This window comes from Momordica charantia (genome assembly GCF_013281855.1).
Source record: "Momordica charantia cultivar OHB3-1 chromosome 3 unlocalized genomic scaffold, Mcharantia_2.0 BLBB01000003.1, whole genome shotgun sequence".
NCBI lineage: Eukaryota > Viridiplantae > Streptophyta > Magnoliopsida > Cucurbitales > Cucurbitaceae > Momordica > Momordica charantia.
Genome location: NW_028275161.1, coordinates 16,884,055 through 16,907,360, shown reverse-complemented (window position 1 = coordinate 16,907,360; position 23,306 = coordinate 16,884,055). Strand labels below are relative to the sequence as shown.

General features: G+C 33.4%; 2 protein-coding genes across 4 annotated transcripts; both read right to left on the bottom strand.

The window, feature by feature from the left end:
* Positions 1 to 1,168: 1,168 nt before the first annotated feature.
* Positions 1,169 to 2,971, bottom strand: LOC111012735 (uncharacterized). Its single transcript, XM_022286987.2, has 2 exons — positions 2,334 to 2,971; positions 1,169 to 2,014 (listed from the first exon to the last, which is right to left on the bottom strand). The coding sequence occupies exons 1-2, from the start codon at positions 2,758 to 2,760 to the stop codon at positions 1,497 to 1,499; spliced, it is 945 nt and encodes a 314-aa protein (XP_022142679.1). The 5' UTR covers positions 2,761 to 2,971; the 3' UTR covers positions 1,169 to 1,496.
* Positions 2,972 to 8,916: 5,945 nt separating this feature from the next.
* On the bottom strand, positions 8,917 to 22,412 carry LOC111012609 (phosphatidate cytidylyltransferase 1). 3 transcript variants are annotated; one of them, XM_022286814.2, is made up of 14 exons: positions 22,234 to 22,412; positions 22,083 to 22,145; positions 21,827 to 21,942; positions 21,226 to 21,479; positions 20,920 to 21,071; positions 20,537 to 20,678; positions 17,549 to 17,705; positions 14,068 to 14,115; positions 13,893 to 13,979; positions 12,342 to 12,470; positions 12,207 to 12,263; positions 10,558 to 10,641; positions 10,380 to 10,465; positions 8,917 to 9,357 (listed from the first exon to the last, which is right to left on the bottom strand). In XM_022286814.2, the coding sequence occupies exons 3-14, from the start codon at positions 21,899 to 21,901 to the stop codon at positions 9,237 to 9,239; spliced, it is 1,392 nt and encodes a 463-aa protein (XP_022142506.1). In that variant the 5' UTR covers positions 21,902 to 21,942; positions 22,083 to 22,145; positions 22,234 to 22,412; the 3' UTR covers positions 8,917 to 9,236. The 3 variants fall into 3 exon arrangements, with proteins under 3 accessions (XP_022142506.1, XP_022142508.1, XP_022142507.1); XM_022286816.2 differs by having other exon boundaries at positions 8,917 to 9,354; positions 22,234 to 22,410; XM_022286815.2 differs by lacking the exon at positions 8,917 to 9,357 and having other exon boundaries at positions 10,093 to 10,465; positions 22,234 to 22,410.
* Between the last annotated feature and the right edge of the window lie 894 nt (positions 22,413 to 23,306).

Genomic DNA, 23,306 nt, shown 5'->3' with positions numbered 1-23,306 from the left:
TCTATCTTTACTCTCTTTAGTTATTAGTTGGAATTATAACTTCTCCTTATCAAAGAAATTGTAGCAGTAAAATTCTATCATCATTCTCCAACAACACATAAGAAAACAAGTCAAGATGTAGTTCACTCGATAAGACATTTATTATTATCCTAAAGGTCGTTAATGATTCAGTTTCGCACTGCAACAATAATATTTATTAACCTAAAATGAAAATCTTTAAAAACAAATGAAATAAGGTTAAATTATAGGTTTGGTTTCGAAATTATGTCTATTTATCATTTGTAATATGAAAAAAGTATTCCAAAACTTCTATAGTTATGTCTATTTAGTCATTCTACTTGTAAATTTTTAGTTATGTGTTTAATAAGTCTTGTTAGTATAGTGAAATTTGCACTAATCACTTCAATATTCTCTTTTAAATCTATATGTTGGACATTGATATTTTTCTTGGAGAAAATTATTAATGACCATTTAGGGAGCTTAATGCATGGTTGACCACAATTATATAATTGAATTTCATGAGTGGTCATCTTTTCACAAATACAATAGATATAACTTGTATACAAAAATTAAATTGAGGTATCTTTCGCATTCTCAAGTAGGTATGTACCAAAGCTCGAGAGCGCCTTCTACAAAATCAATCAAGTAAAATTCAAAATTACTTTTAATTCGAGATTAACATTCTTGTTGACCAACATAAGCATAACTCAACGGTAATTGGTATTGATATATACTCATTCCCTCGAGGTTAGAGGTTCGTTCCCTCGTATCCCCAAAAAATTATACTAAAAAATAAACATTTCTCATAGCATCTTTCACATGCTACTTTTATAATTTTAAAATCAGACATCAACAGATAAAAATAATACTTTCAACTCTCTACTACTGACTCTTAACAAATGTGTATCTTTTTTCTTGGAACAAAAAGGAAAGAGTTGCTCTGCAAAGCTGAGCATTAAGCTGTGTTCCGGTCGGAAAAACCATACTAAGAATAGAAAGGACCTTCAAAAAAGAGCGAGCGTGAGCCGTCAAGTACCAGTCTCACAACATTACTTGGCACAAAAGGATCGGCCCTTCAACGAATGTTGAGGATTTGCATGGAAAAACACATCTTCAATATATACCTAGAATATTCTTTTATATATAATACCAACATCAGAAAGAGAGCTTGTTGTGTTCACAAAAAGGTACTTCTCATTACTTTATCAAGAAATGGATCAAAAGTCCAACAAATTTTACTATGGTTTTGTTCTTATCTTCTTTGACCTTGGCAACTTAATAATCAATGGCATCTCAATTTTTGTCCCCCTCCACCCCCTTCCCAATCTCTTTGAACAAAACCCTAAAACATCATAAAAAAATACCAAACATTTTCACCTCTAAGAATCACAACCAATTGCTTGCTAGTTGGTAACTTTATATACACAAATAGAGGAACTATATAATAATATATATATATATATACTATATATATATATATATATATATATATATGATCACAAGCCAATGCCTTGCCCATCAAAAGCAGCACTCAAATGCCCAACTTTTAACCCATTGTTAATTCTTCTCCCAAATTCCCCTCTGCAATTGTAAGTAATTTTCACAGGCAAATTAGCTTCAAACCCTATTGATTTCTTCAAATTAGGGTTTTGAGGGTCCAATTGCCTTTTGGTGGCCACTTCGTTTGTTGTTCTCCTGTATGAACCAAACCACTTGGCTTGCATATACCCATTTCTCCTCCATGGTGGGATGTGCATATCTTTGCTTTTCATTGACTCTCTCATGGCTATGCACATCACTCTCACTATCTTCTTCACCTCCTCTACTTTCCCAACATATATTTGAGGGAAAGCTTTTAGAAGCGACACGTATTGGCTCGTCGGGCGAGCAATGTCGAACTCTCCGACAAGGAAAACTTCGACAATGTAACGGTTTCCATCGACTTTTACGTCCACATACTCGTAATCCCCAGCCGGGAATCGCCCGAACTTTTCCCACTTGGATTTGCACAGACCTGAAAGTCAAGTAGAGAGACGGTTAACAATTTGGATTTGCACCCTGTTACCAGCTTTTTTAGTACGATCATATGTGTGAAGTTCTAGATTCAAAAGCTTTTTAAGTATTTAAGACTATGATACATAATCTTTCCTATATTATATGAAAATGACCAAAGCCAACAAAATACAGCAACTAGTTTTTGTTTATACTTCAAGAAATTGAACCAACCAACAAATTTGACTCAATTTGATCTCAATTAGTTCCAATTTCAGCTCACATAAATCCCAATGGAATTTCATTACAGCTAAAATTGGAAATGAACTGAGAAAACTCACCGGAATCAAAGCCACTTTCCCGGAAATGGGTCATCAATTTACGTTTGAATCCCGGAGAAGAAGGCTTCTCGCCAATGATCCGGCAAGCCAATTCCGCCTGAGCCTGAATTTTCCGGCGAATTGATCCTCTTTCTCTCTCACTTTCTCGGCATCCAAACAGCCTCTCCAGAGTCTCCTTCGCCTCCGGCAACGACCAGCCACCGCCGTCCGATACGGGGCCGTCTTGCTCTTTCTCCACGCCCCCGCCGGCGCCATCATCATATTCATCTCCTCCACCTCCGAAATTATAATCCGATGATCTCTCCATAAACGACTTCACGAGGTCCGACAGGTCGGTGGAACTCTCCGGCGAGTGCTCGCTTCCGCTGCTCTCGTGGCCCTCCTGAAACGCCGCCGCCACCCGCTGAAATCTAGCCGGAATCTTCATCGTTTACCGATCTCGAAACGACCCTTTTGGATTCTCCCCTTTTCCGGCGAACCCTTTTGAGAGATGGGGATTGAAGTGAAGGGGGAACCGGAAAGGAAGGATCTTTTGGAATAATGTTTGAGGAAATTTTGAGGAGAAGATTTTGGAGAGTAAAGGATGAAGAAATGGAGGGATTTATTTATATATGATCATGGGGAAATTGGTTCTTGAGGAATGTATTTGGGCATCTTTGGATGGAGAAGAAATGAATGTTTCCCAATTCATGGCTACATTCATTTGTCCAATTCTCTCTATTCTATAACATTATAAAATAGAAAGAAATGAAAAAAAAAAAAAACTTAGGTACTTATTGGTTATCATCTACGTTTTTTGTTGGTACTTATATTTCTTGTTGGTTGACGAATTAGAAAAATAAGGTATAAAAAGTTATCATTTTCAAGAACGGTTAAATTTTTAGTTGCAACCAATAAAAATGAAACCAAACGAATCATCTGGAATAAAATACAATCCAACAAAATAAAGCTAAAAAGTAACAAATTAAATGAAAATAAAATATCAGTTTAGGTGTTATCAGAAATAAAATGAGTTAGCACTTTAAGTATCGTTAAAAGAAACATTATTTTGATGGTAGTGGCAATTTTCTAATAATTATGGAAAGCGAAGTGTGATATTTAGTATTTTTTATTGGTCAATATTTTTGGTTAAAATGTGGGTGAATTTGTAGTGGGGATTTGGTAATAGTTAACAACTTGATCTCATTAGGTCGGTACCGTCGTTTGAGTTTTTGGACTCTGATACCATATGAATATCAGATTTCATTTTAAGACCAATTAACAAGGAAAGAAATAGTATTTATATAATTATAAATATTCATTAGGTCTCTTATTTTTTCAATATGAGATGTTTAATAGAAACTAATAAAACAGTGATGCAGGGAACTTTTCAAAGCTGGTCGTGCGAAGAATCTCCCTATTGACATCGTGATTTCGTTAGAGTGGATAACCTTTAATGCTGTAATAACTTTACTTTCTCTTATGTTCTTATTTTAAAAAAAATTTAATTAAGAATTAAGTATTTAGACATAAACCCTAGATAGAGTACTCATCGATTGTTGTTTCTTTACCAATATGATATTATATTCTAGTAGATAAATATGAATTAAATATAACTTATTGTATAAAGTTAAATTAAACAGTCAAATGAAGTTAAAGATGGAGAAAATCTAGGAAGAGAGCAACAAGGAAAGGAGTCTTTATAGTGAAAAAAATGATTCCATAATTTAATTTTATTGTGTAACTTAAAATATGAAATGTCAAAATAGTTCTAAATGAAGTTCTAAATGTAACTTAAGAAAAGAGGAGGCGTAAAAAATCCTTTTAGCCCCATTCTAGATATTGGTGGTCAAAATCAGATTCGACACGTGTAATTATCTATTCAATTCGGAGTACTAAAGATACAGAAATGGACCATCAAAACCCGTCGACTTGACCCATACCGAGTTGAGATGAAAGGAGGCATCCACCGACCTGAGGAATCCGACCTCAGGTTCGACTACCGACCTAAGGGGTTCAACAATCGTAACCGCCGGTCATTGAAAACTTTTTTCGCTCCACTTAGCCCTTATCTCCCTCTAGGGATATTTTAATGACGAGTTCTATGTGGAATCATATTTGGTCAAATACCTAGCGACAAACTTCTATCTTCCTTTCATTACAGTGTTTTTGAACAAGCTAAGTTCCTGGATAACAAGCCTAAAGGTTTTCTTACGGATAATAATGCCATTATTATATATTGATTTAAATATCATTTTAGTTCATATACTATCGGCTTTGATTCCTTTAGTATTTGTACTTTTAAAATGTCCACTTGAGTTCAGGTTCTATACTTTCAAAACGTCATATTTTAGTCACTGTACTTTTAAAAAGTAATTATTTCGAATATTATTTATTCTTTAACTTTAATTTTCTAATGACTCTAAAATATATAGTTTCAACTCTTTGACTAATCAACTAATATTTCAAATTGACATCTTCTTAACATGATCTCGTACTTAGCATAGATTATTAGTTCAAATAAAGTTGTATAAACTTTATTCTATGTGAATGCAATTATTTTAATATGCAAAATCTATCTTTGAATCATATGACTATTTTTTTTCTGATACAACAGGTGAGGGTGGAGATCGAGCTCACAATCTTTTAGTTTGAGATATATATCAATTACCGTTGAGTTGCTAAATTATACTCGCTTTACTAAATCTAATGGGTATATTTTAACAAACTTTATTAATTAGAATAGTCCAAAGTATAACTCTTTCCCAAGTTGCATTAAATAAGTGCACAATAGTGGTGGACCATGTTAATTAAATGTACTGTTGTTAATTACTATCGAATTTCTCAACCTTTTTTTTGTACATTTAGTTATTTTCTAATTAGGATTTCCACTCGAGTCCCATACAGACAACATGAGTCCTTTCATTTTCAAATCTTATGTCCAATCTAATTATTTTTTATGTTTAAGTAACATTTAATTTATTTTAGTACTTAGGAACTTTTAAATGTTAAATTTTAGTCTATTAAATTTTAAATGTTTCATTTTAATCCTCAGAAAAATTTGAGAAATTTTTAATTTTTACCCTTATATTTAGTTCTATGTATCAATTTTGACCTTAACTTTTCAATTGCATTAAGATGAACTCTAACGAACACAACATCCAAAATGGTCAAGTCATAGAAATATTCAAACACGACATGGGAATATATACTCGAACCGACGTCTTCACTATTGATTTATGGGGTGGAGATTAAAAATAGTTTTAACTTATAAAAAAGATTACTAATGCCTTAAGGTGATTGCCAATTATATGATACTTTAACAAACAAGGTTTTAAATTTCCATCCACGTGTAAATATTTTCATATAGTTATGAGGTCGACATCGACATGAGGGATAAATCAACATGCATATCTAACAAAATATTTTCAAAAAAATGTATCAACAAAATATATCAGTAGTATTTAGATAATATTAATATTAATAAATTTTAAACTTGTTTAGAAATATGGTCAAATACTAATTTGTTAATTATGTTATGAATTTTTTTTAATTTTTATAGCATTTTCAGATCAAATATTCATTGATATTTCTATCAACATGTTTTCATGAAATTGAGATCTCGACACTTCTATCAACATCGACATTTAAAATCTATCTAGTGTTTAACTTATCTCATACATCCAAGTGTTTCGACTGAGGGACAAGTCAATGTACTTTAGGAAGCTGTTGAGTACTCCATGAAATAGAATTGAAATGTGTGAAATAATTGTCAACCACTTTGTTTCAACCTCTTCGAATAATTTCTTGGAAGAGAGATCACGACCCGTGTCGCCACATCAGAGTGGCAATTCAAAGATATCTTCGTGAGTATGGCCCACATGATCTGCCACGTCAGAGTTGTTCTTGGTGGGCGAGTTTCAAAACCAAGCCAGATCATCCGACAAGATGTGGAAAATGGGTGTTGTTTTATTACAATCTAATTATTAGCCAATTTTCTGACGTCCAGATTCAATGAACCTATTTAACAAGCCCAGGTTCAATGAATCTGGTAATTTCTTATGATTAACTCCATGCACGTGCTTGCTAATTGTAACTCCTCGACCATCGATTTTAGTAATGATTTTCTTTGAAAATTTTGATCCGACGGCTGAAGTTTGTAGATAAAAAAAATTGGAAATAAATAATCTATATTGTTTGAGTAGCTCTAAAGTTTTGTTAAAATTTAAAAGAATTAAAATAAGGTTTTTTAGATAGTAGGATTCGAAAAAAAGAAATGGAGTAAGTTGGTTATTAATAGTGAGATGACTCTAAGAAAAGTAGTTTTTAGTAAAACACTAATTAAATGTTTTTAAGAAAACCACTCAAAAATTTATTTTTTTAATTTTATGAACACTTCTGATTACTTAACCAAAGGAGTATATTTGCCAGTGTTTCGTCTATAATTTAGTAAAAAGCGTGTTTAGCAACAAATCACTATAATGTATGCTAAAAGCACCCTGTAAATGGTGTATCATTTGGGAGTCGAAATCATTTTTGTCATTATCAAAATCACTTTCATTTCTATTGATCATGTTTGTCAAATAAAGAAATTAATTTTAAAAAAGTTTTAAATCACTTTAAATTGATTTTTAAGGGTGTGTTTGGAAGCAATCGTGTTTGGCAAATTAAAATTTTGATTTTAGGAAAGCATAAAATCACTTAAAATTATTTTTTAAGGTATCAATTATACTTAAATCTCTTTTTTCAAAATCACTCATTCTACCATCATCCCTAAACACACCTTAAGATATCATTTGGATGTTGATTTTAGAAAGTTAATTATACTTAAATCTCCTTTTCAAAATCACTAATTCTACCGTCATCTTCAAACACACTCAAATTCATTCTCACAAAGCACTTCGGGTGCTTTTAACTTTATCAAAAAATATTTTTATGTTACTCCCAAACATAATAGTTAAAAAAAATGCCGTACTAAAAGCACTTCCAAACGTACTTTGTAATATTGAAAAATGTTTTTCACCCTTTCATAAAATCATTTCAAACTCACCATTTTATTATTATTATTTTTTTTTTTTTTTTTGAGACTCAAACTCACCATTTATTTATCTATGAAAAAAGTGTACTTTTAAGTCAAAAAGTCAAATTTATGTACTCAAAAAGTCCCCATCACCATACCAATTTTAGTTAGATTTTATTGGATCAAAATTAGAATGAATTAAATTGATCTATTTGTGGAAGCCCATAGTGGCATTTTAAAGAATAGATTGAGTTGGACTTTGGATATCTTGAAGGGTTGGAGAAAGATGACCCCTACTTCTAATCAAGGTCTAAACCATTGTAAAATTGTGTATCTGAACTTGATTTTGTACTATATACATTGATTGAGTTTAGAGTTTAGCCACACTTTTTCAGTGACGTAAAATTTAAATAATAATACTCAAACAATACTTAGATGCTTATCGGTCAACACTCATTTTTTTCGGACCTCTATTAATTTTTTTTTGTATGTAAGAGAGAGAAATACATAAAAATTATTCTCTTTTGCTGTCAATTTTATTAGAGTTGATAAATAATTGACTTCTAATTAGTTATTTCTAGTTATTCATGGGTTCGACATCAACATGAGGACTAAATCGACATTTCCATAGTAATTACAAAAAAAAAATCGACAAAATATAAAATATATAACCATTATAAACATTATATTAATATTAATCATTTTAAATTATTTAAAAAGGTTAAAATACTTATTTGTTAATCAAAATTTTTATTTTTATAATATTTCCAGAAATATCTATCAAAAATCGACATTTCCATCCAGATACTTAAAATTTTGATTCCTACCATCTAAAGAAATTGGCATTCCTTATTCTTGTGTTCTCAAATTTTTTGTAGGATTGAAAGAGTTGAAGTGACACATGATGGCCACTAGAATAGTCTATTTCTAGTAATATTACTCATGCCTACTTTATACTTTTGAATTTCATCTATTGTTTTATTGTCAAAGTTATGTTGGAAATTCTTTCCTTCTTTTAACAAACTCCAAATCATCTGTTTATTAGGCAAGTGTGAATTATAATAAACAAATAAAAACTAGAAAGCTCTCATTACCTCATGCCCACACCCACAATAAAATTCCGCTTAAAAAAAAAACTATAGTCTGAAGATAATATCTCACACCTACAAACTATGTCAATTTACTATCGAACCATATCCCAAGCGATAAAAAAAATTCCTACAAATCACGTATGTATTCTTCATAGCTCTTTACATCATTTTTATAGTGAAAAGTACTAATTAATTAAAAAAAAACTTTTAACACATATGTGTGTATCTCAAAGTACTAATTAATTGATATATGCATAATTTTTACATACATACATATATGCATATATCTGTGTATATATGTTAAGTTGCATACCCCTTCACACTCAAAAGTTATCCTAAACTATTGAGACTAGTTTAGCATATGCCTTTTGAAATGAAAAATATTTTTTGCCGATTAAATATACTCTTTATAACTAATTTTGAAATTTTTATTATATTTTTAGAGTAAGCAATACCAATGTCAAGAACAAAGGCTCTTAGAAAGAGAGGTATATAATGTAAAGTTTTTGTAGGTATTGCTCTATAAGAATACACCTAAATTTTGAAAAATAGCTAATGGTTTGGCTGCAGAAATAGAACTAATATTAGTCAACTACCTTATTGAGTATCTCTTCGAGGGCTAAACTATTTGTTAAAACGTCTTCTTTGTTGCTCTAAATGCAAGAAGAGATGTCCCTCCATTTGAGGATATTCAAAAGCATGCTTCTATAATACATGCTTTATTAATGTGCATTAAGCTAGTTCTTGCCAGGATGACATAGTACAAGCGAGTACCATACCTCGATTTGCAACCATTAAATTTCTTGGTCCTCGTCAAAACAAGAGGTGGTCTTGAGGTCTAGTACCGAATTTGAATACCAAGGGATGGCAAATGAAACGGCTGAACGACTGACCTCGTGAACTTGATATTTCCCAATCTTCTGCTCCCATTCTGCTATATAACAATGTAAATACCACTTGCATAGTCGAAAATCAAATTGTGCATCAAATAACCAAAGATTGATCATCATTTTATTTGGGAGAGGGTTGTCAACGAGAAGCTCAGTATCAAAAGTAAGTCTAGTAAGAAGATCAAACACATAGATATCTTAGACCAAGGATTTTCAACTCAAAGGTGAAATCTATGACCAAGCTTAGTCTCCTATATGCCCTTCTACTTAGTGACGTGTACATGTACAGAGGCTGCTATATTTCCTTTTTTCTTTTCTTCTTTTTTTTTGGATAACGGAGAGTCAGAGTTTTGCTCCCTTATACCCAGGGGGATCCGCACCCGTCTCAAGATCCAAATCCGGGAGACGTAAAGGGTTTTTGATATTAAACTCACTAGAAGATTCGAACTTGAAACCACTAAGTCAGTATGACCAAGAGACCGAAAATCCTACCGAAAACTCTTGCCAACTAGACTGTCACTTTGGAGGTGAGGCTACTATATTTCCTTTCCTAATTAATCAAATAGGCTCCTTGGGCTTTAGTGGCTGAGTTCACATTTCCTCTCATGTGAGTCTTCTAACCTCTTCTACTTCTCTGTGAAAGTTCTAAATCCCAACATCATGAAAGAAGGGAAAATACTCCGGATGGTGTAAAAGAAGACGAAAAATTCAATATAAAAATATTCCATTTGAAAACGTTACTCGTACCAGCATTCTCAAACACATTATAAAACCAAGAGTAGCTGAAATTGTGCGAGGAAATTTTCAGTTCAGCAAGTGTAATAGTATTTACATTCAACCTAAAAAATCAGAAAGAAGAGGACATGGTTTCCCGGGGGAGTTCATGTACAATATCAAAATGCACAAAAACTATACAAAGTATGATGGGAAAAAATCATCTAAATTCCGAGACTTGCTGCAGATAAATTATAGGAGTTAAAGAAAATTACAACAAAACATCCATATACAGGTCAGCATCAAATCTTTTATCCTAGATCACCATATACAGAAGGACAACAGATCTTACTATTGTGGAATCAGCCTGTCCTGCAACATTTGCCCAAATTTCGTGAACAGAAGTTGTTGCTCCTCAAACGTAAGGTTCATTAGTATCTAGAATAAATGAATACCATCAGCACATATATTCTTGCCCAAAAGATTATCTTTTAACAAGAAAAGGTGAACGAAAAGGACAGTCATCTTACCTGGTCAATAATTGATTCAACGGTGATGCTCTGAGACACGACAAATGATTGATGATAGATGTATGAAAATACGGCCATCACCATCTGCATTTCAAAAACCATATATTTTAACCGTGGGGAACATTGATAAGAAAGAGATTCATGTTAATAGACCATGAAAAAGAAAAATAAGGGGTGCAAAGGTTCTGTTTGGTTTTAGACCAAACTAAACCAATAATGGATAGAACCAAACTAAACTGAACTAAGGTTGACCAGTCCATCAGTTCTTACTATAGAATCAGATACAAAAATTAGGGGACAAAAACATAGACAAATAGAGAGTTGGAGTGATGACCCAAAAGAAGGCGAGCCAGTGGCAGTGAGATAAAGCACGGAACAGAGACGTGAGATGGTGAGGGACATCAAAAGTATATAATGCAGAAGGCAGCCTCCTGATCATGGAAAGGAGGATGAAACAAACATCCTAATTTTCATAATGAGAGTTGAGAGGTAAGCTTGAAGCTACTGGGAGACTGGACTAGTTGATCTGGTCCTGTTTCATCTTTTCTCTGTTATAACAGGAGACCCTCTAAACAGGATGTTGGAAAGGGCTGTTCTTGAGGTTGGATAGAACCAATACTATCCACCTTAATCACTTGCAATTTGCAAATGATCTTTTGTTTGGTGTGGATTACCAGTTGATCACAATTCTTGTAGAAGTCTTCCTACTCAAGTGGATGGGAAGACTTCATGCTAAAATCTTAACCTCCTGAATCTAAAGTGGCTGGGATCAATTGTTATCGGGATAGATTTGATAGGAAGCACATCTAATTTCTTGTGGAGTAGGCTCTTGGTCTTTGACCTACTTACAAATGCCTCTAAGGAAAACCCTTCCTCAAAATGCTTAAGAGATCATTGTTGATGAATCTGGGGGAAACAACAAATGGAAAAAACCTCCTCTCTAAAGAAGGAAGATTCTTCCTTGTCCAATCAATTTTTCTCTATAATTCATTTTTACTTCTTCTCTCTTCAAAATGCCAAGGAAAGTCACCAATAATAGAAAATAATCATTTGGAATGCAACTATAGTTAGACACTTTGTGAATGAGGATCATATGTCTACAACATTTGGTGCTGGGAAATACAGTAATTACTAATTCCTAAGGTAGGTAGTCATCATCGGGTTTGAACTCATTCCCTCTCAATTAACCCTAGCCCCTTTTAACCAATGAGTAACCCATGATGATTCTTAGGATGGAAAATCTTAGAAAAGGAAACATCGAAATAATGGGTCGGCCATGGAAATTCTCGTAGGAGAAGGATACTATTTGGCACAAAATTCTGTTTAGTAAATATGGTTTACGCAAATTGGGTTGGAACACAAAGGATACAAAGAATTCCAATTGTCGAAGCCCTTGGATGAGTGAGTATCTCAAGAATTGAAAGACCTTTTCTTCTCCCACTCATTTTACAAAGTGAGCAATGGTATAAATGTCCTTCTCTGGAAGTATGATTTCTTAACAAAGAACACGTTGTTAATTAGATGTAAGCACCAATAATATGCATAACCATCCAAGTCACAATTATATTAAGAGGGAAAGCTCTAATTTACGGCCTATATGTCATGATAGGGATAAAACATTCTTTACCATCCAAACTAATTCATTATACCTGGCAATCCATCCTGTCTGTGATTCCACCATGTCCTGGAATGCTATCGCCAAAATCCTTCAAAGGGATATGAAAATGTCACATTTTATTGTAGCTACAAAATCAATAGGCTTTGCCATAAGAAAAATGAGGAACCTTGATTTTAAAAGCTCTTTTAAAGCCACTGGCAAAGAAGCCACCAAAAGGAGCTATTATTGACGCAAATAAACCAAGACATATAGCATGCCACTGAACTGGCAAAATGGTGACATCCTTCCATGGGAACTGCAAAAGAATGATCCAAGTAAAAATATGAACAGAAATTGACTAGTCATAACTAATTGTAACATCAAGAACTGTATACAGCCAAGCTTGCAGATCATAGAATACAGACCACTCCGGCAAAACGCAATAAAACGTGTCTGTTTACCGCCTCAAACAAATCCATCTGCTGGATCTTTCAGGCTTCCGACAAAGATATGACACAGGCTAAATTAATCTGATGTAATCCAGCAAGGTAAGAATGGAAAAAGAACATGGCCTATTTGCACGTACAAAATATATGTGCTATAACCAGATCCCACCATGAACGAAGCTAGACAGAGATTATCATAAAAGTGGTGTGCCCACATAATATAGTTAATATCTTCTCGGTCAAGGTTAGGTTACAAACTTGAAGGTTCAAATATGTGCACTTAAATAAGATGAAAGTGTGATGTTAAAAGGAAAGACTCTCGCAGAAAGAAGACAATATCCACCTCAAAAAAATTGTTAAAATCACATTTTTTTCATGGATGATTTCTAATAAAGTGATGAATTTTGTCTCACAGGGACTTCCATAATGAAATTTGAAACTACAGCAGCTTTCTTATCAACTTAGATTGGAGGATATTTTTATAACCTACGGCAGAGGGATCCCTCTTGCCTGTGGCTTTCTAGGTTGTATCCCTGTTTTCATGGTATTACATCTTTCATCAATTATTCAAATAAAAAAAATAAGAAGAGAAAAAAGAGAGATAGAAGCAGAAGAAGAGGGTAAAGTAAGAATTCTGAAAATTGGGCAGTTGCAACAATGCCAGTTTGAACAATGGAGTAATCGCTCAACTCATTTTCTATAAATAGAAATTCCAAAAGATAGATCTTCTAAGATTAAATGTCATTGTGGTAAAACATTGGAATTAAACCTTTTGCCAATAAAATCTGTACAAAGGGTTCTTAGATTGCCAAATGATAATTACCAGTGAAAAGGATAAATAGGACTGTTTTTCCCAAATCAACAAATGTTACTCTTAATGATAAACCATGCTTTCAATGAGAAAAAATGAAAGAATACAAGGACATACAAAAAATAGCCCAAATCCAAAAAGAGACAAACTAAAGGAAGGGGATCAAGCAAACACAATCAAACTTAAGAGATAAAACAAAAGCCCTTAAATTTAACAAGGGACCAAATCTCAAACACAATCAAACTTAAGAGATAATACAAAAGCCCTTAAATTTAACAAGGGACCAAACCTCGTTCTAAGGTCGATCAATCCCTCTAAAGATTCTATATTTCTCTCACTCCAAATCCCACCTCAACAAATGTGGGTAAAGTAGATTTTAAAAACTCACAGGTCAATCAAAAATAAAAAACAAGCACATTAATTACCTAAACAAAAAAAAAATTATTACAAGAATCAGATTCAAGTTTGCCACTGTACTCACCCATGTAGGAACCCATTCTGGTAAAGTAAAATATTCTGGTGTGAACATGGGACCTGGATCACAGTGAAGCCAACCAGTCGATAGATCCTGCATTTTGTATCCTAGGTAAGCAGGCATGGACGATTGATTATACTTGAAACCAAAAATTAGGGCAAGAAAACTACAAAAGAATCACCTTTCTTGGACAAGTGAGCCAACTGAAGCGACCCATGATGTTCGCAAGCTGCACCAGCAAGTTTATAGCATCAGTATTATAGTTACAACTTTATTGTTATAATCATGTTTCCCAGCACTTAAAGCATATTCATAAACAAGGACTTTTGTAGGAAACTGCATGATAGTCAAAAATCAGAGAAATAAAAAAGTAATACTTTTTTTCAAGTAATATTTTAAAAATATCTAGTAACTGAAGGTTGTTATGAAATAAGTTAAATGAACAACACCCCATTCAAGTTAAAAACCAATCTCAAGAATTAATTATAAGCTAAGAAGTATAGTCACGGATACGACACGACACAGACATGGGGACACCTCAATTTTGAAAAAAAAGGTAGGACACGACATGGTGGGGACAAATTAATTTTTTTATATAAAAATTATATATGTGTTCTGCTTTTTAATTAATATTTAAATAAAATTTATATATATATATATATATATATTTTTTTTTTTTAATTCAAATATTAATTAAAATTATAACACATATGTATAAAAGATCTCTAAATTAAAAAAAAAAAAAAAAAAAAGGTAGTTTTTATCCCTCCAGCCCATTTCCCATTAAAAAAAAAAACTACTTCTTACCCTCCCAATCCTAATTTTTATCCTATTCCTCTCTTCCCACTACAAAAGCTCATTCTCAACCCTAGTTTTTATCCTAACAATGTTGCCACCACCTCCTTCTTTCTCAACATTGCCGACTCCTCCCCCCCCCCCCCCCCCCCCCCCCCCACCTTCTTCTTAGTTATCCATATTGTTCTTGGTTAACTCTCAAAGTGTTGTGTCGTGATTCAGGTGAGTAAAAGCCTTGCTTTTCTTAATGTTCTTGAATCAAATGATTCAATTTGTTCCGTTATGTATAAGATTGTGTGTCCTCACTATGTCGCCCGTGTGTCCGAAAAATTAAAAATAAATATAAAAAATATTAGCATGTTGGACAAGTGTCCAAGACCGACACTGTCCCCTTTTTAACGTGGTGGTGCTTCCTAGATTATAAGGACTATTCTCATTTCTCAGTTATTTTCCCACCTAAAGAAGGAAAAAATAAAACATACATTGTTGTGGTCAATTGCTATTGCAAAAGTTGCTCCAGTCTAAAAAAATAATCATTAAAAGCTCACATAGTAATATCAATATAAGAATACACTGACTCACCTCTGAATTGATGAAGCATCTGATGTCATGACCAAGTTAGGAATTTAGAACGGGAAGAAGTTAGGAAGGAATTTACTTGGTTAGAGCTAAGTCCATAATCTTTTAGAATTTGGAGGGCTTCAAATCCATAACCTGGAAAATAGAATTTGTTCTCGTGTTGGAAAAGAGGGTTTTTGGAGAAAATTCTTAGTAGCTAAATATGGTATCTCTAAAAATAGGTGGTGGTCTAGGGCCGGGCTTTCTCTCTTCACTCCTCTATGAAGACCCTTGGGGTCCAATTTTTAAGCTTAAAGACACCACATCATCAAAAGAATTAAATGTTCGATTGGAAGTGTGAAAAATGCTAGCTTTTGAATTGAAACTTGGATCAGAAGTGCCCCTCTCTACCTTTATTGCTATCTCAAGACTATATTCGCTCCCAACCACAAAGATTGCACCATGAAAGAAACTTGGAACCTCTATTCTCTCAATTGTAACCAGCATTTAGAAGGAATTTTCTGGAACAAGAAATACAAGACTTGGCAAACTTTATAAACTTTATGTCAAACTTCTCCTTCATCAGTACGTAATACTCCAAACCCTATAATAAATGGTTTTAATTGATTGGCTCCTCTGGGATCTTTCCACAAAATCCCTTTTTAGGTACCTTCCCAAAAGTAGGCTTTTTGACGGTACTCTGTAATAATATTTGGTACTCAAGGTATCCTAAAAAAGGTGAAGTTTTTCCTTCAGGAGTTTCCTAAAGAGGTATCAAAATGCGCACTAAACATCCAGAAGTGAATCTGCAATTGGTTTCTTCCTCCTGGTTGGTGCTTCATTTGTAGAAAGGATGATGAATCTCAAAGTCGTCCCTTCATTAAGTCTCATTTTGCCGATCAGTTCTCCCCCCAACGTTAATAGCCTTCTCACAGCCACCCTTCAAGGGACAAAAAAATATATATATATCTTCTGACACAATTTGTTTGAGCCTTCTTTTGAAATCTTTGGCTTGAAAATAATAGAAAAATTTTAAACAATGATAAATTGCTTCCTAAAACAATCCTGCTAAAAGAAATCCAATACATGCACTTTTCGTATATAACCTTCTGTAATAATCAACTACTTCCTTTTTAATATCTACCTTATCCATGGTAATAGAGTCATCTCCGGACTAATCTCACAGGACAACCGCCTGACCCCAAGGAAACTCGTAGCTCTAGAAATCAATCTTAATAAAAGGCATTTACATTACGTGCCTAAGGCATTTTTTTTTCTCTCTCTTTTTCTTGTGGGGGCAGGGGCAGGGGTTGAGGACTGTTTTCAAGCACCTTCTTTACGACACAGTACACACTTCAACTAGGATCTCTACATCTAAACACTTCTTCATTTTTAAATCCTCAGGTTGATATTTAAGATGAAGCCTCCAATTTCATCTTCGTAAACCCATCCTCCACCAATTGGCACAAATATTAGAAAGACTTCAGTTACAAAAAAAAAAAATCCATTTAAAGGTTCTCTTCAATGCCAATAGAAGTCCAATCAATGCCATCAACTTTTAGGCCTAGACCTGATGGGCACAATACACTTGAAGAAGTTGATATTTCCATCTTGACATCATCCCCCTATGAAGAAGAAAAATACCTCTGTCCAAACATTAAATAATAGGTAAAAGTTTACTTAGCATCATCTAATGCATTCCAGAAGCTAGAAGCTAGATCTATGAATATCTTAGCAAATTGGAAGTGTCTCTTGTAATCCCTCTCTTGAGGCTTTTGTAATTTCATACATCAATTGTTTCTTTCACAAAAAACAAAAAAAATGAATATCAATTGATCATCAAGGACTATTGAGAGACAATGGTAGGAAGACAAGTAAGAAAGGTTGCTAATCTAGAAAACTAAAATTAATTACCCATAATATGTCCTAGTTGTACTCAATACAATTACAAACTAAAAAAGTTATCGTACCTACTTGAGAGTGTTTTATAGTAAGAAGATACCTAAATCAGATATCAGTGGTTTACACTTGCTATGGGGATTAAGAGCCTAAAAACTCGACATTTTTGTACTTGGATAAGAATCTTACAAATTATACAACCATCTCGAGCACATTCAAAACCATTGTATAATAGGTGGGCTAAGACAAGGTACATTTTTTGCCCAAAGTTGGACACATTCTCAGGTTAACCAAGAAGAAACAGTCATTTGATATACTCCAAAATCAACAAGGTGCACATAATTAGAAATAGACGGGAATAAAAAAATTCTAAATTGGCATCAGTAGTCATTCTTCTGTTAGAAAATCACCATAAATGCCGAGATAATAGTTGTCACAGAGGCTCCTATGAATCCCTCCCAAGTTTTCTTTGGAGATATCTTGATCAACGGGGTTCTTCCAAAGAAAAATCCAAAAAAATATGCAGCAATATCATTTATTACAATGAGTGTTGCCGGAAGGAGAAACCTGCCCATACATTTGGTAATCTATCAAATAACAAATCTAAAGAATTAAAATTTGGCTTTAAGTAAAGGTCATTAAAATGCTAACTATTAACATAATGGACCTTGATGCCATCAAATTTTATTCACAAATTATTGCAGTGTTTCGCAACATTGATTGGGCATGCTAGACAAATGGAGTGTAATTTTGTAAGCTCAAGTTTGAGGTTTCCCCTACTGTGTACTTTTCATCATGCACATTAAAAAGATCATTACAATACAAATGAAACCATTCAAGAGAACACTTTGATCCGACAATACTAGACATGAAAAATTTATGATTCAATAGAAAAATATGTGCACTAGTTAGGTAATGTGGCCAGGTAAAAACCAAATCTAACCTCTAGTTACAAACAACAGCATTGTTTCCTCGAACATTTCATACTTTTATACCTAAGAGGTCATTGAGCACAAAATCTAATTCCTTGCATAAAAAATTTTCATACAACCATCTTCCTCCATATAATTTTTTAAATTCAGATAAAATGCAGGTGCAAAACTAGATAGGAATATGTCACTTTTTATCTCAAAATTAGAAAGAACTAATATCAAGTTGAGAATTTAATTATTCTGGAGTTTCCTGTTATTTGATATTATATTTTAGGTTAATTTCAAGGTAAAATAATTTAGTCTGATGTAGCAAAATGGTTGTCTTGTGACTATTTGTTGGCTCATGCGAAATGTCACAACTTGGGTTGGATCCCAAATTTGAACCCACGAACCTACCAAGAATCCCCAATGATTGTTGTATATGTTCTCGTACCAATCATCGGAATTCCCACCTATAGCTCTTCTGTGCGACATTTGTCCCTTTTATTGATAAATCTAAGAAGATTCTATTCAAGAACGAATCCACAATAATATAAACATTTGAATCTTCCTTTAAGTGGGTGTTCAAGGTGAGGTCAGTTTTGCTTCAGATGTTAACCCATGTTTTCCCAGTGGGGTTGTCTAAGCTTGGGGTTTTCTAGACAAACCCATGAGTTTCAACATTACCCCAAACTCATCACATAGTTTTCCTAAACCTGCACCTCAAACTAAATCCTCCACTTAAACTCCAGACTTGACATTCTTAAGCTTAAGATACTGAATCTGCATCCCAAACCCCTTAAGAGAGACGAGAGTTATTTGAACAAATAGTACTGCCAATTGGTTTGCTAGCAAGACCTCGTCTCATCTCTTGCATGAATTGCTTTGTTCCTATCCCAAAAGAAAATATATCTTGCATGAATTGCATTTGGTCCTATATACATGGACGTCAGTAATGATTTTGATCGATAGGCTAAGAGTTATTAAACTAGCCTTTACCAATTCACATTCTTAGTTTGTAGAAGACGTTATATATCTAGTCATGATCCTACTCTCAAGAAGAATGCTGGAATCATGGGTAGTAATTATATTATTGTCATTTTGTGGGAGAGGCTTGGGAGTGGGTGCATCTCTTCTTAGACCTCCACCAAAGAATTTAATCATTCCCAATTATTTTTCACTACGACTAATTAGAGTTAATTTATATTTTCAAGGTATCATATTTCTGAAATTTTTAAGGATTTTGTTCACTTTAACTCAGATTGTGTCTTGTTGTACATCTTGTGGCTCCATAAAAGTTCCTGCATCTAAGTAAACATAACACTTCTATAAAGCCGTAATAAGGTACAATTACCTTCAAACTTTTACAGTACGCTCCTTATTCTCTTCTTTCACACACCTTCATGGCTTAGAAAATCACTCTCTCTGTTTGGTTTGGGGCGGGAAGCTCCCCAAAAAAGTTTTTTTCCTTTTTCTTTGGGAGCTTTCTCATAAAGCCATAATCACAAACAATGTAATTCAAAAAATAATGCCCCACATGGCCCTCCCTCCAAACTGCTGCTGTCTATGTTTTGAAAATGCTGAAAGTGCTGTGCATCTTTTATCCTCTTGCCTATTTGCTCACAGCTTTTGGTCTTTCATCCATAATGCTTTCAACTGGATTTATACTTGATGACCGATCTGCATTTACCTTCACTGCCCATCCTTTTCATGGAGAAAAATAAATGTTATGGTCTAATATCTCTAAAGATTTTTTTTGGTCATTGTGGTTGGAGAGAAACAATAGAATCTCCAGCAACTTTGGGAGACACTTTGATTTTTTTTTTTTTTTTGACATTGTAATTGCTTTTGAATTATCATAATGTAAATGCTACCTTTCCTTCTCAAACTATAATCTTTTAATTCTTTTGGTCAGTTGGAGGGCCTTTTTGTAACCTTTTGCTTGGGGTTTTTCCCCCTCCTTGTAAATTTCATTTATAAAATACATATTTCTATTTCCAAAAGAAAAACATACATTTACCTAATATGAGAAGATGTTTAAATTAATAAAATAATGTGATTCGAATGACCTGATGATTTTATGCTTCTTCATGCTGGGTATAGTGTATTGCATAAGTCATAGATGAGATAATCCTTGTTTCAATATTTTATAAACTCGTATATTTAGTATCCTAAGATCTTTGATATAAGAAACATCTAGAAATAACTACCATAGTTCAGAGAAGATAACAAAAAAACAATTGGCATAAGAAACCAAGTGAAAACTCAGACCCTGATATTAAGATTTTTTTTTTTTTTTGATATGAAACAATATTTCATTGATGATATGAAATATACCCTGATATTAAGAATTAAGATGGTATCAAGCAAAAATTAGCTAAGCAAAAGGTCAAAAATAAATCTAAACAAGGACAATTTTATTATAAGAAGAAAAGGGACAACTGAATGAAATAGAACAAAGGACACTCAAAAAGCAAAATGGATTACCAGAATATTCCTTCAAAGATGTTAGCAACAGTGAAAGAAGACTGTGTAAACACCACTATCAAGATCATGTGTGTCCATGCATACTGCCCAAACTGATATTTGTACATCTTCTTCTTTAAAGTAAGAATGAACCACATAAAACCTGATCATGACAACACAAGGTGTTACTTCAACAGCCAGATAATCTTTTTACGGAAAGAGAGAGAGATATATATTATTCAGATAATAGGATAGCAAGCATGCACTCATAAAAGTAAACTAACTTATTTTCAAGAGTCAAAATAGAAGAACCGAGCAGACAATAAATACCAATTGAACATAATCCAGATGTCATTAGTCCTCATTGCTGAAGTTAAGTCACTAAGCATAATGCAAGGACATACCTGCAATATACAAGAAATAACAAATGGCCATTTGATACTTGACAATGCTGCTAACAAGCTGATACAGAACTTTATCTGATGTTACAGTATTGACAAGCCGTTGACTGAGAAGGCGGCCATAAACAAAAAACATTGCCGTGAAGAAGAAGTACCTACATAGAGTTTGGGAATCATAAAACACCTATAACGACTAATAACAGCAATGAAATTTGATGGAAGAAGATTGGCTGTGGCATTTCATCTAAAACCATTAATTCTCATTGGTAGATTAAATCCTTCTTAATAAAAAGTAGATACATATGGTACCAGTTTAATGACCGGAATCCTGGGAGGTGCCTATCTTCATGGGTCCTCCTAAGTAGATTGAAGAGTTCTCGTGCCATAAAGATTTGGATTACAACCACCATAGCCATAATATAGAGATGTCCAAGGTATATTGCTAATGCAAACCCTCCAATCATCCAGACGGATGAATAGGCACGAATCAACATAGACTTGTATTTATTTCTGTCATTAACAAGTAAATTGCTTCCATTTGGCTTAAAATCCTCCGCAATACCCTAAAAAAATTGGGGGAAGAAAAGCATAATTCAGGGCATTTTTGTGTCAACAGAGCAAGCAAATGATAACAGTTGCAAAAAGATAAAATATTTTTCTCCTGCAATTTATTCAAAAGGAAAATAAATAAAGCGACAAAAGAGTTAACAAAAAAGAAAACAGTATTAATTATTATTAAAAAATGAAGATAAACACTAATCTACCATCATTAGTAACTTATTAGCAAGTTCTAGAAAATTATACCATTTGTGTATATATCATTTCCCTGAGGCAACACAAAATCATGTGAAAAGAAAATGGCTGATAAGATAAGCGGAAAACAATAAAAGTCATATCAAGGTGGAGAAACCTCATTTGATCGCCTACGGTGACGAAGCCGAGCACTAGGGCTCGACGGATAGTTGATACTGTTCTCTCTCTGCATCTCTCTCCAAAACCAGATCTCACATCAATGCCGTATATACCCTGGTAGAACAATCACACAAAACGCCAGCACACGGTTCATGTGATTAGGAACGCAAATGAATCAGTTCAGCTTGTTTTTGAAAAACAAAATCCCGAGCTCGAAATCAAAAAGAACAAAATAACAAAAGAGTGAGTGGAACCTGTGGTGGCTGTACGCAGCACGAGACAGGTGGAGAACGGCGACGGATCAAAATGATTGAAGTCTGAATGACAAAGAGTGAGAAAGAGAAGCGAAACAGAGTGGATAAACGAAAAAAGTTGATCTCAACCTGTCGAGTAGTGAAGGCTTACATTACACGAAGCTTCTTCGTCCTTGATTTCTCTGTGAATTTGGTAAGCGCCGGAGAAGAGAATGTTAACTCCAATGGAATTTTCTGTATTGGATTCAGAACTGTCACTTCTTCTTCCACACGAGAGAACATTTGACGACGACGATGATGATCTCGCACCGAAACCTACAGCCCAAGAAAATGGGTAATTAATTTACAAAAATGACCTTTTTTCGATAAGAATATAAAAATAAACCCGTTTTTTTAAATTTTACTAAAACTACCCCTGAATTATTAGATGGTTACCTTCAACAATTTGCCTTTTAGCACTGACAAATCAGTGCGATTAAACTTTTATAGTTATAATTCCATTAGTAGTAAGGTTTAATTACAATATCTTCTTCATACTAAACAAAAAATTACAATATTTTCCTCCTACCAGTAACAAAATTTTCAACGAATACGAACATAACTCAAAATTAATAATCTTAGTCTTCGACTAAAAAATCGGAGGTTCGAATCTCACCACCAATTAAACTAAAAAAACATGTGGGAGTGAATATTCAAATTTCTAATCTTTTTTTAGTCTCAACGATATATATCTTAACCAGTTAAATTATGTTCATATTAGTAATAATTGTGTAGGTTTTGTGATGTGATGCTACTCTAATTTTGTTCTTATGATTTGAGTTTGAATTTAATTTAGTCTCTTATGTTTTTAAAATTTTTACGTTGGTCACTATAGTTTTTTTTTTTTTTTTTTTGAAATAGTCATACCTTAAAAATGGTCTTTGCACCATTTTTTATACCTACTATAAAACTCACTTATTTCATTTGGTTTTTTACTCCACCCTAATCTTAATATAGTAAACCAATACAATTAGCGAATTAAAAAGCACCTTCTCATTGTTATGTAAATATAAATTGTGTCAAATATTTGTAATATAACAACAACTTGTAACACCAAAGACTATGTGTGATAAAATTAAATTGAAATTTTTAAAATTATATGGACTAGTTTGAAACTATATAAAAATAATAATGATCAAATTGATGCCTAAGTTCAAACCATACCGACCGAATTGGAATTTGACT

Excerpts from the sequence above, each read along its gene's own strand:
- LOC111012735 (XM_022286987.2), bottom strand. The coding sequence starts at position 2,760 with ATGAAGATTCCGGCTAGATTTCAGCGGGTGGCGGCGGCGTTTCAGGAG. Across the intron at positions 2,015-2,333 it reads GGAAAGTGGCTTTGATTCCG|GTCTGTGCAAATCCAAGTGG; the intron begins GTGAGTTTTCTC and ends CTTGACTTTCAG.
- LOC111012609 (XM_022286814.2), bottom strand. The coding sequence starts at position 21,901 with ATGCAGAGAGAGAACAGTATCAACTATCCGTCGAGCCCTAGTGCTCGG. Across the intron at positions 21,480-21,826 it reads ACCGTAGGCGATCAAATGAG|GGTATTGCGGAGGATTTTAA; the intron begins GTTTCTCCACCT and ends CAATTTTTTTAG. Across the intron at positions 9,358-10,379 it reads GACAGGCTGATTCCACAATA|CAGAATGGGAGCAGAAGATT; the intron begins GTAAGATCTGTT and ends ATTGTTATATAG.